This window comes from Oryx dammah, unplaced genomic scaffold, assembly GCF_014754425.2.
Source record: "Oryx dammah isolate SB20612 unplaced genomic scaffold, SCBI_Odam_1.1 HiC_scaffold_29, whole genome shotgun sequence".
Classification (NCBI taxonomy): domain Eukaryota; kingdom Metazoa; phylum Chordata; class Mammalia; order Artiodactyla; family Bovidae; genus Oryx; species Oryx dammah.
The window spans coordinates 79,297,950-79,312,201 of record NW_024070213.1 but is presented as its reverse complement, the minus strand read 5'-3'; the positions used below and the strand labels follow the sequence as shown (position 1 = coordinate 79,312,201).

Sequence of the window (14,252 nt, the reverse complement as noted above, 5' to 3'; positions counted from 1 at the left end):
AGAAGTCTCTGCTGCGTGTGCTGTGTGTATATAGTTTTAAGATAACCCTGTACAGTGGTAACATGGAATCATACGCGGCTGATGAAGAGAAGGCAGCAGGTGTCTTTGTCCACTGACGAGGATGTCCTTGATGGATGGTGAGGCAAAAGCAAGTTGCAAGAAGAGTGTGTAACGATTGATCTTATTTTTGTTAAAGGGGGGAAGAACAAGCCTGTATACAGATTTGTAAACACTCAGAAACCCTGTGTAAAGACATACACTGAGTTCACAGTGGTTAACCCTTGGAGCGTGTGTGGGAAGGGTGTAGACTGAAGTTTTTCTACCTTAGGATTTTTATTTTTAGGTAATTTTAGATTTACAGAAGAGTTGCAAAAATATCATGGAGAGTCCCTGTATACCGTTCTCCTAGCTTGTTAATTATCATATGTAATCATGGTATATGCATCAAAACTAAGAAATTAACATTGTATAATATTTTAACTAAATCACAGACTTTATTTAGGTTTCCTCAGTTTTTCTACTCGTGTCTGTGTTTTATTCTGACACCCCATCCAAGGAACCTCATTGCATTTATTTGTTATATCTCCCCGGTCTGCTTCAATCAGTAATAGTAAACTTCTCATTTTTACTTTTGTATATTTAAGTTTCTTCTATGATATGCTATTTGAGAAGTTTTTGAAACCAAAAATATGGAAAAATCAAAAAGTCCATAATCTGGAGATGGCCACCAGGTCGGAGGAAGCATTGTCTGCATAAATGCTGTTCACTTGTCCAGCACCCAGACTGTAACTGGTGGCTCACAGCCACTTTAGTGAGTTTTTTTTTCTATTAAAAGGTGCACAGGACACTAAATTATTTCAGTGTTAATGTGTTCTTTGCCACATTATGCCTGCAAAGTGTGATTGGGGAGCAAAAATATGACCAAGTGTATTACCTCCAATGTAGAATTCTATTTTTTCTTTTAAAGTGTAAGCATGCACTTAGTTTCTCTTTTTCAGTGTTTTCGATTTCTGTTCTTGTTTTGGAGCTACATCAAGTTACATGTAAGCTTGAGGCTGTAAGAAACAAAAGATCTAGTGCCTTTTAATTGCCCAGAGAACATGCAGTTAACTTGGCCTTTAAAATCATTCAAAATGAATTTCTTTCATCCTGTGGTTTCTTGTTTCTCGTTAAAGATAATTTTTGCTGATGAGTGCACAGAAGCTGAGGGTCGGCATTGGCACATGAAACACTTCTGCTGCCTGGAGTGCGAGACGGTCCTGGGGGGACAGAGGTACATCATGAAGGACGGCCGCCCATTCTGCTGCGGCTGCTTCGAGTCCCTGTATGCAGAGTACTGCGAGGCGTGCGGGGAGCATATCGGTGCGTCCGTGGCCCGGCCTGTGGCTGTGTCACTCATCCATCACTCTGTCTCTGATTAGCCAGTGTTTCTTTCTTTCTTTTTTTGATGGAGGTACAGTTTATGTACAGTGAAATCGGAAAGACTTAAGTGTTTCGGTTTGATGAATTTTGGTAAATGGGTGTAGGCTGGATTCCTCTCTCTCCTGGCAATTGTGATCTGTTAAGTCCTCATGAACATGATTCTCCAATACCTAGCCACTGCTCCTGGGGAAACAGTGAGTTAGTTCCTATGAGCCTCTGGTTTGAACCATTGTCATAAACCAATCAAACAGGTAATCTTGTTTCCTGTGTATTTTGGTTAAAGACACCTTATTTAATATATGTTGTTGATTCATTAAATCAAACTCATAGTCAACAGCCCTGTACCACCTGCTTAGACAAAGCTTATCTGACCTGTGGATTGCCTCTGTGAGGCACATCACAGCCTTCTGTGCTGAGCCATACTAGACAACACTTCAGCTCTGTGCTGGGGCCATTTTAAACAAGATCACTAAGAGAAAGTACGAACGTGGGAAAGAAAACGGGCCTGTGTGAGGTGTGAGCGCTGACACGAGAGGCAGCGCCCTCCCCCAGCTGGGGGGCAGCAGCATCACTTGACTCAAAGTTGCTGCCACTTTGCACATGTCTGCAAGTGACCTTGGAGACTCTGCAAGGATTTTGGAACTAAAAAGACATTTAGCACACAGATCAGTTTATAAATGAGAATTAACTACACCTGTGTAAGTCCCAGCTCTGTCAAGATCCAGGACAGCCTCATCACCCTCAAAGGTTCCCTCATGCCTGCAGTCTGTCTTGTCTTCTTCCTCTGTGTCAGGGTGGAACCATAACTTGTGATTCTTTCCTTTCTTGAAACAGGTGTGGACCACGCGCAAATGACCTATGATGGGCAGCACTGGCATGCCACAGAGGCCTGCTTTTCCTGTGCCCAGTGCAAAACCTCTCTGTTGGGATGCCCTTTCCTCCCCAAACAAGGCCAGATTTATTGCTCGAAGACATGCAGCCTGGGTGAAGACATGCATGCCTCCGATTCCTCCGACTCTGCATTCCAGTCAGCTCGATCAAGAGACTCCAGAAGAAGTGTCCGGATGGGCAAGAGCAGCCGGTCAGCAGATCAGTGTCGTCAGTCCCTCCTTTTGTCCCCTGCTCTGAACTATAAGTTTCCTGGCCTGTCGGGCAATGCTGACGACACCCTATCTCGGAAGCTGGACGATCTGAGCCTTTCCAGGCAAGGAGCAGGTTTCGTCAATGAAGAATTCTGGAAAGGCAGAGTAGAGCACGAAACCCCAGAAGACCCTGAGGAATGGGCCGAGCATGAGGATTACATGACACAGCTCCTCCTCAAGTTTGGTGATAAAAGTCTCTTCCAGCAGCAGCCCAGTGAGATGGACATTCGAGCCAGTGAGCACTGGATGGCTGATAACATGGTTAAAAACAAGACCGAGTTGAAGCAAAACAACCAGAGCCTTGCAAGTAAAAAATACCAATCTGATATGTATTGGGCACAGTCACAAGATGGACTAGGAGATTCTGCTTATGGCAGCCACCCGGGCCCCGCGAGCAGTCGAAGACTCCAGGAATTGGATCTGGACCATGGGGCTTCAGGATACAATCACGATCAAACACAGTGGTATGAAGATTCCCTGGAGTGTTTGTCAGACCTGAAACCAGAGCAGAGTGTTCGGGATTCTATGGATTCTTTGGCTTTGTCTAATATCACAGGTATGTAATCTAGGGATTATGGGGTATTTGAAAAAGGAGCCACTAAAAAGTTTATGCCAAAAGTTACAGTTCAGCAACCAGTAGGGGCTATGTTGTTTAAAACCGTAGACCATGGGAAGGAAGGCGTTTCAGTTAAATGCTAAACACTGTGGCAAAACAACAGTGTATTAAACAACAGAGACACCACTTTGCTGACAAAAGTCTGTAGAGTCAAAGCTATGGTCTTTCCAGTAGTCATGTATGGATGTGAGAGCTGGATCATAAAGAAGGCTGAGCACTGAAGAACTGATGCTCTCAAATTGTGGTATTGGAAAAGACTCTTGAGAGTCCCTTGGACAGCAAGGAAATCAAACCAGTCAATCCTAACGGAAATCAATCCTGAATATTCATTGGCAGGATTAATGCTGAAGCTGAAGCTCCATACTTTGGCTATCTGATGCGGAGAGCTGACTGGTTGGAAAACACCCTTATGCTGGGGAAGACTGAAGGCAGGAGGAGAAGGGGGCAGCAGAGGATGAGATGGTCAAATGGCATCATCGACTCAATGGACATGAGTTTGAGCAAACTGCAGGAGATGGTGACAGACAGGGAAGCCTGGCATGCTGCAGTCTGTGGGGTCACAAAGAGTTGGACACAATTTAGCAACTGAACAGAACAGATAGCAAAGCAAACACATACGTGTATGTGTACATATAAAATAAATTTTCAGTACAGTCTTTGGGGACAGGTATTGTTATCCCTGTTTTAAAGAGAAGAGATGAATTTATTGGGATGATGGAGTCTACATCTGAAAGATATTGGACTCTTTGGATCATTCTGTATGAATTAAAGACATTAAAATCAACATGCATACTCCATAAGCACAGAACATTTTTTTTTTCCTGAATTGCCCTGTGGCAATAGTTCAAAATTAGCTAAGTTTTTTTTTTAACCCAGACTATAAAATAATTTTACTTTAATGTTTTCAAAACACTTTTGTGTCAGTTATCTACATTTCATCCTTACAATGACCCTGAGAGAGTGGATATTATTGCATTTTACAAATGTGGAAAGTTGAATTGCCAAGAGACTAGGGAATTCCCTGGCATTCCAGTGGTTAGGGCTCAGTGCTTTCATTTCCATGTTCAGTTCAGTTCAGTCGCTCAGTCGTGTCTGACTCTTTGCGACCCCATGAATCACAGCACGCCAGGCCACCCTGTCTATCACCATCTCCCGGAGTTCACTCAGACTCACGTCCATCGAGTCAGTGATGCCATCCAGCCATCTCATCCTCGGTCGTCCCCTTCTCCTCCTGCCCCCAATCCCTCCCAGCATCAGAGTCTTTTCCAATGAGTCAACTCTTCCCATGAGGTGGCCAAAGTACTGGAGCTTCAGCTTTAGCATCATTCCTTCCAAAGAAATCCCAGGACTGGTCTCCTTTAGGATGGACTGGTGGGATCTCCTTGCAGTCCAAGGGACTCTCAAGAGTCTTCTCCAACACCACAGTTCAAAAGCATCAATTCTTCACAGTCCAACTCTCACGTCCATACATGACCACAGGAAAAACCATAGCCTTGACTAGACGGACCTTAGTCGGCAAAGTAATGTCTCTGCTTTTGAATATACTATCTAGGTTGGTCATAACTTTCCTTCCAAGGAGTAAGCGTCTTTTAATTTCATGGCTGCAGTCGCCATCTGCAGTGATTTTGGAGCCCAAAAAATAAAGTCTGACGCTGTTTCCACTGTTTCCCCATCTATTTCCCATGAAGTGATGGGACCGGATGCCATGATCTTCGTTTTCTGAATGTTGAGCTTTAAGCCAACTTTTTCACTCTCCTCTTTCACTTTCATCAAGACGCTTTTTAGCTCCTCTTCACTTTCTGCCATAAGGGTGGTGTTATCTGCATATCTGAGGTTATTGATATTTCTCCCAGCAATCATGATTCCAGCTTGTGCTTCTTCCAGCCCAGCGTTTCTAATGAGGTACTCTGCATATAAGTTAAATAAGCAGGGTGACAATATACAGCCTTGACGTACTCCTTTTCCTATTTGGAACCAGTCTGTTGTTCCATGTCCAGTTCTAACTGTTGCTTCCTGACCTGCATACAGATTTCTCAAGAGGCAGGTTAGGTAGTCTAGTATTCCCATCTCTTTCAGAATTTTCCACAGTTTATTGTGATCCACACAGTCAAAGGCTTTGGCATAGTCAATAAAGCAGAAATAGATGTTTTTCTGGAACTCTCTTGCTTTATCCATGATCCATTGGATGTTGGCAATTTGATCTCTGGTTCCTCTGCCTTTTCTAAAACCAGCTTGAACATCAGGGAGTTCACGGTTCACGTATTGCTAAAGCCTGGCTTGGAGAATTTTGAGCATTACTTTACTAGCATGTGAGATGAGTGCAATTGTGCGGTACTTTGAGCATTCTTTGGCATTGCCTTTCTTTGGAATTGGAATGAAAACTGACCTTTTCCAGTCCTGTGGCCACTGCTGAGTTTTCCAAAGTTGCTGGCATATTGAGTGCAGCACTTTCACAGCATCATCTTTCAGGATTTGAAACAGCTCAACCGGAATTGCATCACCTCCACTAGCTTTGTTCGTAGTCATGCTTTCTAAGGCCCACTTGACTTCACATTCCAAGATGTCTGGCTCTAGATTAGTGATCACACCATCGTGATTATCTGGGTCGTGAAGATCTTTTTTGTACAGTTCTTCCGTGTATTCTTGCCACCTCTTCTTAATATCTTCTGCTTCTGTTAGGTCCATACCATTTCTGTCCTTTATTGAGCCCATCTTTGCATGAAATGTTCCCTTGGTATCTCTAATTTTCTTAAAGAGATCTCTAGTCTTTCCCATTCCGTTGTTTTCCTCTATTTCTTTGCATTGATCGCTGAAGAAGGCTTTCTTATCTCTTCTTGCTATTCTTTGGAACTCTGCATTCAGATGCTTATATCTTTCCTCTTCTCCTTTGCTTTTCACCTCTCTTCTTTCACAGCTATTTGTAAGGCCTCCCCAGACAGCCGTTTTGCTTTTTTGCATTTCTTTTCCATTTCATTTCCATGACCCGGGTACAATCCCTAGTTGAGGAGCTAAGATCCCGCAAGCCATGTGGCTTGATCAAAAATACAAAAACAGAACACCAAAGAAACCAAGAAGCTAAATGCCCAAGTTTATATAAGTATTTAAAGATAAGGTTGATCCTAGAACCCAACCCTCCTGAATATTACATTTGCTGCAAGTTTCTGGGTACTGTTGTTGCTTGGTTAGTTTCATAGTTCAACGAATAACACTAGTCCTTTCATAAAGGTTACGTTACATTATAACATAGGCCGGGAAAGGTTTGAGCAGCTGCCAGGAGGGCCCCAGGCCAGGTGCTGGGCACAGAGGGTTAAGACAGCTACCCTCCTGACTTCAGTTGGGCTTGTCAACATTAAAGCCTATATAATTAAGGGGACTCACTGCAAATAGTGACTGCAGCCAGGAAATTAAAAGATGCTTACTCCTTGGAAGAAAAGTTATGACCAACCTAGACAGCATATTCAAAAGCAGAGACATTACTTTGCCGACTGAGGTCCGTCTAGTCAAGGCTATGGTTTTTCCTGTGGTCATGTATGGATGTGAGAGTTGGACTGTGAAGAAGGCTGAGCACTGAAGAATTGATGCTTTTGAACTGTGGTGTTGGAGAAGACTCTTGAGAGTCCCTTGGACTGCAAGGAGATCCAACCAGTCCATTCTGAAGGAGATCAGCCCTGGGATTTCTTTGGAAGGAATGATGCTAAAGCTGAAACTCCAGTACTTTGGCCACCTCATGTGAAGAGTTGACTCACTGGAAAAGACTGATGGTGGGAGGGATTGGGGGCAGGAGGAGAAGGGGACGACAGAGGATGAGATGGCTGGATGGCTGGATGGCATCATGGACTCGATGGACGTGAGTCTGAGTGAACTCCCGGAGTTGGTGATGGACAGGGAGGCCTGGCGTGCTGCGATTCATGGGGTCGCAAAGAGTCAGACACGACTGAGCGACTGAACTGAAACTGAACTGAAGAAATGGTGGGTAAGACTAAATACTAAGCACCTCCTGTTTGCTAGGCCATATGATAGGTGTTTCAACATTTAAATGTCAAAAATAGACAACATTTGGCATACATCGTTTTATTGCTGACTTTTCTTGACAGTGATAGGCTCAAAAACAGGCTTTATTTAGAAATTGGGAAGCTGTGTAGCCACCAGTTGGTATCAGTTCACAGCATTCCCTGCTGTTGCTTACTATCAGCTGGGTTATGTGCATTTCGCTTAACTTGCCTGAGCCCTGTTATAACAAGGAGCACAACATCATCACTTTTGAGCAATATTTTAAAATGAAATTAACCTGGAAGTGGAATGTTAGTTTATGGGTTATTGGAGCAGAAGATTGGATAAAGGCCTGGGTCAGGGGTTTGGCAAACTTTTTCCATAAAAGGCTAGCTAGGACTTTTGGGACATTATAGTCTTTGTTGCAATTACTCAATTCTACATTGTGGGAAAAAACCATAGGCAGCAGAGAAGCAAACAGACATATCTGGCCCAGTGAAACTCTGTCCACACGTAGGCTGTGAGCTGGATCTGGCCCTTGGGCTGTTCGACTACCAGTCCAGGTATAAGAGATGACTAGTCTGGGCATAAGAAGAGGGCCATAATAGTGGCTGTGTGCATGCAAAGGGAAGGACTGCTTTGAGAGAGATTCAGATAAACCGCTGCATTAATGGGTTGAGAGACAGAAGCTTCTATATGTCATGGTAATAAATTAATGACAGAAATGTTATGAAGAGATTTTAGTTCGGTTGCTCATGCCATGGGCTGTAACTCATGTTTGGCCCCCAAATGGCTGGGGCTTATAAGAGATGCTGGGCCACTTGTTTCAATGATAAAATTCATACCTCTTCTCGATTAAGTATATATATCCGTTGGTTTTGCCTAGTGATTGTTCATCAGATATTGAAATTCAAGAGACGTCACTTCCAAATGCTTCTAAAGCTTGTTGGTAATAACTGTCAGAGTGTTAGGATTATTGACGGTCACGTCTTGTCTTGTGGCTTTTCTTTTAGGGGCTTCGGTGGATGGAGAAAGCAAGCCGAGGCCATCATTGTATTCTCTGCAAAACTTTGAAGAAATAGAGACAGAAGATGGTGAGAAGATGAGCAATATGGGGACTCTGAACTCTTCCATGCTGCACAGGAGCACGGAGTCCTTGAAGAGTCTCAGTTCAGAGCTGTGTCCAGAAAAGGTCTTGCCCGAGGAGAAATCAGTTCACCTGCCAGTGCTCCGAAGGTCCAAGTCTCAGTCCAGGCCACAGCAGGTCAAGTTTTCAGATGATGTCATCGACAACGGAAGCTACGAGAACATCGAAATCCGGCAGCCGCCCATGAGTGAGAGAACTCGGAGACGGGTGTACCATTTTGAAGAGAGGGGACCCAGGTCACATCACCATCGCCACAGGAGAAGTAGGAAGTCCCGCTCAGACAATGCCCTGAACCTTGTCACAGAAAGAAAATACTCTCCCAAGGACAGGCTGCGGCTCTACACCCCTGATAACTACGAAAAATTCATCCAGAATAAGAGTGCCCGGGAGATCCAGGCCTACATCCAGAACGCTGACCTCTATGGGCAGTACACCCACGCCACTTCTGACTACGCCCTGCAGAACCCGGGAGGGCCGCGCTTTCTAGGCCTCTGTGGGGAGGACGACGACTCCTGGTGCTCCTCCTCCACCTCCTCCTCCTCTGACTCAGAAGAAGAAGGGTATTTTCTTGGACAACCAATTCCTCAGCCCCGGCCGCAGAGATACGCCTACTACACAGACGACCTTTCTAGTCCAACTTCTGCACTCCCCACTCCTCAGTTTGGTCAGAGGACAACTAAGTCCAAGAAGAAAAAGGGACACAAGGGCAAAAACTGTATTATTTCTTAATGTAGTAGCTGCGGAGATTGTATTTAAACTTAGCCATTAACCATCTTAAATCGTATCTTTTTTCTTCCATAGGAGAGTTGCTAAAATAGATTCAAGTGCTTTGCCCATGTAAATGAGACCCCGACTGCTGTTTACAGTGTCAGATTAACCTTTGGAAGGTGTGATTTCTCCACTTACCCTCCTTGGATGGTGCCAGGTAGACTTGACCTTTTGTGTCTCTTGGGTGCATCACAATTTGAAACAGCTGCTTTGGTCTCCAAACCTCAAGAGATCTGCAGGAAGCTGTTGAGAGATGATTGGATGGGGGTGTTGATTTCGTAGACAATGCAGAACTTGAGCCACCTTTGTCAAGCAATAGTGTTTGTCGTTGTCTGCCCCAGGCTGACCAGGTCCTGACAGTCTGTCCAGTTGTGTGGCATGCACGCAGTCATGTGACCCAGCCAACACTGTGCGTCCCATTGTGCAAGGCCACCTCATCCCCTTCCAGCCCTTATTAGCCAGGTAAACATTATATTAGCTCCAGCTACAGATCAAAAAGAACATTGCTATTTATAATGTAGTATTTCATAGACTTAAGTGTATTCCTAATTTAACGGTGCAAATATTAATGTACATACTGTACAGCTCAGATTTTAAAGCTGATATTTTTATATCCCTGAAATGTAAGATGTTTGTTACACTGCAGTGCTAGATTTGTTAGGGAACCAGAAACAGCATTTATGGATGAAATGATTGCTTGTATCTTAGTCAGGGTTTATAAGTTTAGATGGTCAAATTTATATTGCCTAGTGATGGAAAGTTCATTTTTTTTTTCAATTTTCCAATATTAAAAAGGCTCTGTATGCATGGTGGGGCTATGTAAATACTCTTTAAAACTATGGCCCTATTAATCTTACAAGTGTTATTTATGGGTCAAGCAATGTAAACTGTATAAATGTAAAAACAAACAAAAAAAATCTCCCCACACATACCCCTGGAATATATGGTTAAAAACAAGGAGAAGCTGTTTGGGTGAATATTTTTTTCCCCTTGGGGATGGCAGGGGGTGCCTTTCCCGTTTTCAGCAAGGTAGTGATTATCTCAAGGAAAGAGACCAAAAAACTACAAGGATCTGCTCTCTGTGGCAGAGTGCTTTGTAGGCTGATTCCTTTTCACTCCTCCCTTCCAGCTAATTTGTTGGCCTTTAACAGCAATTTTGAAATCTTTAAATTAGAGGATTCTGTGCTGCTGGCTACTTAAAGTTAATCTGGGGTTCTGTTTCAAGGGGGAGTTACATTGGATTTGAACTGACAAGCTATTATTTCAATGTGGGTCATTCTTGTACATGTTTCAGTCCTAACTTAGTGTCCTAGTGATATTCAGACCTTTAGGAAGGTATTTCATAAATGCTTAATCAATAACAAATGACCTTTCTGAACAAGATCTCTTCGAACACATCCAGATCCTGTTCATTTTGCTCCTCTGACTAGCCTTGCTGTTCTGCCATTAACAGACCAACATTTGACTCCTGCACGACCACTTGCCCTGCTAGCTTGTGCAAATAGTACTTGAGGCATAGAGGCAGAGCTGCCCACAGGTGCTGGTGTGGGAAAAGCTGTCAGGCCCTGAGAGGGCAGACCTGAACCCAGTAGGAAAACCAGCAGTCAACAGCATCCCCTGTACTCACCCCTGCATAGGGCAAGGCTTGGTATCCAGGCTAGACAGAGCCCTTCAGAAATACACCAATGGGGGAGAGCTCTTTTCTCAATAACTTCGTTATCATCTCCCTGTTCTGATCATTTTTAAAACAGCATTGCAAAGAAAATGCATGCACATGGTTTAAAAAAAGGCGAAAGACATGCAGTATCTCCTTTCCATTCTGCTTCCCTTGGTTCCCCTCCCTAGAGGTAACCACTGTTACCCATTAGTTGTGTATCCTTCAGCTGTTCAAAGCATATTTACATTAATAGAGCTTTTTAAAATGGCAGGAAACTAGACCAGCTAAGACTTGCTTTTCTCACTTTACACGTGGATAATTCCCCCTTAGTGTGTATAGGTCTACCTCACTCTGTTCTTGCAATGACTTCATAACAGTCTACTTTTGGATATACTGTAATTTATTTCACCAGTCCCTTGGTGGTGGGCTTCAGTTTTCTCATAGACACTTTATCCTTCATTGGCACATGTGCACATAAATTCTGAGTAGCATGGTTACTGAGAGAGAGGTTATGCGTTTATAATTTTGATGGCTGTTACCAGTTTTCCTCAAGAAGGCAATCTCCTGATCCTCATTTACAATGCAAGTGCCTGTTCCCTCATGATCTCACATGACAGGGGAGCAGGTTTCCAGATTTTGAAGATTGTTTCAGAACCTTGGCTGCAAACAAGTGGGCCTCCTTTTAGAAAAGACCTTTGCCTTGAAAGGATGGGTAATGAAATACTCAGCCTTACTTGGCCTGGAGAAAGGCAGGTATAAGCTGAAGTCACTGTCAGTAGTTTTCAAGTCCTAGTTGCTTTTCCTTCTCGTAGTAATCACCCCTCGTTTCTTCATTGCCTTACATAAGGACTGCCAAAGATTTAAGGAAATGCAGAAATATTTATTCACAATAATAATGTAAGCTTTAAAGCTTTTAAATCTTGGTTGATAGCAATAACAAAGAAGACTGTCCACAAAGGAAGAGAGGCAGCTGCCCTGCAGTCCTGTAAATAATTAGGCTAGAAAACTAGGCCTACATTTGCTAAAAGGTGTTCATAGATTTCATTAACAAAATGTTTGGTCCATCACAAAACTCTTAAAATTTAGCCCTAAGATAAGTATCAAATACTAAAATACTGCCTCTATTCTCAACATGGGTGAAACAGAACCACAATGATTGCATTTTTCCTCAGTTCAGACCAAACTGGAGCACACACAGCCCGTGGAGGGATGTTGATAAGTCAGTGGGAACTGCTTTCAGTACTCAGCAAGAGAATGACTCACCTTGTGTATGTGCTTGATATTCTTGACACTCAGCTTTCTAGTTCCTGAGTTAAATAAGTATCAGAAGTGCAAGGAGAGATTTGCTGTCTGGTGGTACTAGTGGTAAAGGATCCACCTGTCAGTGCAGGAGATGTGGGTTCGATCTCTGGGTCAGGAAGATCCCCTGGAGGGGGAAATGGCTACCCACTCTAGTATTCTTGCCTGGAGAATTCCATGGACAGAGGAATTTGGTGGGCCCCAGTCCATAGGGTCTCAAAGAGTTGTGCACAACAGAGCAGAGCACTCACTTTAGATACAAAGCATAAGCCACTGTAAGACAGAAGTAAAATTGGAATGAGCACCAAAGACTGCTAGGTGTCCATGTGTGGTGTGTGGCCCTGCCCTCTGTGGCCCTTGGGTGACAGGCCAGGCAAGTAAGAACAGGCGTGGAGGTGCTGTGGGAGTGCCGAGGGTCCAGTGCACGGGACTGTCGACATGGTGTAGGCAGGCTTCGGCTGACCGCCGCTCCCTCCTGTGGCACATTCGACTGCTGCCATGGTCAAGAGAAGCAGTGCTAGAAAGTCAGTCTTTCTAAAAGCAACCAGGAACTTGAACTTTGGTAAAACGTCTCCCACCTTCTGAATGCTAGCAACTATTCAAACATTTCTGAAGCCCTCTGAACAAAATGAACCTGCCATCAGCGCATGGGTTATAAATTTAAGCACTTGAACCCTTAGAGCTGTCTAGAGGAGGCACAACTAATTACTATTTACAGAAAGATGTGACTTTTTTTTGATGTTCAAGGAAGAAAAATTACTGGGATTTAAAAAAATTCCACTAAAAGCCTTATTATCAAATTTAATGTTAGCAACACAATTATTTAAAAAAGCCTTTTTAATTTCTCAAATGAGAAAATTGCCTAGTTAGATTCTCTAGCTGTGCTTTGGAACTTTCTAACAAGGCATGCTCCTGAACAGTCACATGGGTTTTCTGCTCGCTCTCAAAGCACACGAGGAAGGCTTCTAGGCTCACTGGAGAAATAAGTAGGAGCACTTGAATTTTGCATCTCTGAGCTCTGGCATCTCTATGCCAAAATCATAGCAGTGACTTTACTAGGGGAAGAAAGGTGAAGGGTGGCTTTCACAGCTTACAAAGTGTAGAGGAAAGTAAGACATGGGGTATGTGTATAGAGACTTGCTTGCAAGGTTACAGCCAGTCTTTTTGTTTGAGCAGGCCAAGCTAGCTGGTCAGATTCCCATTTGAGAGATCAATTTTAACCTCAGCTCTTCTTTTTACAAAAGAAATTTCACATCCCTGCTGCCGTATGTGCACAGGTGCTGTTAGGGCAACTTGAGAAGGAACTTGCAGAGCATTCTCCAGAAGCACTTGATTCCAGACAACATAAACAGTACCAAGAAGAATATGAAACTAGTTCTCCTAAGTGCTAATACTTGTTATAGCATTTTTAGGTCAACAAACTAAAAGCAACTGATGTTGGAAAAAGTGATTACTAGTCTAAGGTAAACCTGCCACAAAGTTGATGATGGAGAGATGCAAAGCACACTGGACTCTAGAATTCAGGGGATGTGGGTTAGGAGACTCCCCTCTCTCATTATCTCAGGCGGGTTGAGTGCTGTGGCCGAGTTTCCATTTCTGTAAAATGAGAGGTGCTCAACCATTCCAAAGGCTTCCTTCCAGCTTTGGTATTCTGTGAAGACCAAACTGAATTTATTGGGTCAGCCAGCAGACAAGTCACTCCACTCAGCATAAAGTGTCATTTCCCTTTTCTGACTCTTCATTTACCAACATACTTGGCAAAGATTGCTGAAAGGATGATCCTTCCAGAGACCATGGCTCATGGGAGTTGGTAGCTTTAAAGACGGTTGGTGCTTTTCTAGGTTTTAATGCTTGGGACTCTGAGTGGGCAGGAAGTTTGGCAGTGGTTCTCTCCCTCTAGGTGCATATGCTGCAAGTTGGCTTTTTCCTTAAAGTAGGTAATCTGGAAATGGCACAGAGAAATGGAAAACAAGACATTTTCCTCCTTCGTGTTATATTTTTCTCCCAATTACCAAGATAAAAGATTTTTTTTCTACAGTGTGGTTAGTAGCAGTATGGAATCTCTGAACATGTTGTAAGCTAAGCTGAAAAAGTGTTAACTATGTTTAATTAATGTTGGCTCCCAGTATAGGAGAGTTGAATTACCATGTTTATTCCACTTAAATGGCTCTTGTCAAATCACTGTGGGTCCAGGTACCACACCAAAGAGCT

General features: G+C 43.4%; 1 protein-coding gene across 5 annotated transcripts in view; it reads left to right on the top strand.

Annotated features, from left to right (window-relative positions):
• The window catches only part of PRICKLE1 (prickle planar cell polarity protein 1), a 113,368-nt gene extending 103,323 nt beyond the window's left edge, over window positions 1-10,045 (top strand). For all 5 annotated transcript variants that reach the window (XM_040233774.1, XM_040233776.1, XM_040233775.1 and 2 more), the window contains 3 exons: window positions 1,176-1,362; window positions 2,257-3,120; window positions 8,184-10,045. In XM_040233774.1, coding sequence (XP_040089708.1) covers window positions 1,176-1,362; window positions 2,257-3,120; window positions 8,184-9,046 — 1,914 coding nt within the window. In that variant the 3' untranslated portion in view covers window positions 9,047-10,045. The remainder of the gene's footprint in view (window positions 1-1,175; window positions 1,363-2,256; window positions 3,121-8,183) is intronic.
• Window positions 10,046-14,252: the final 4,207 nt, after the last annotated feature.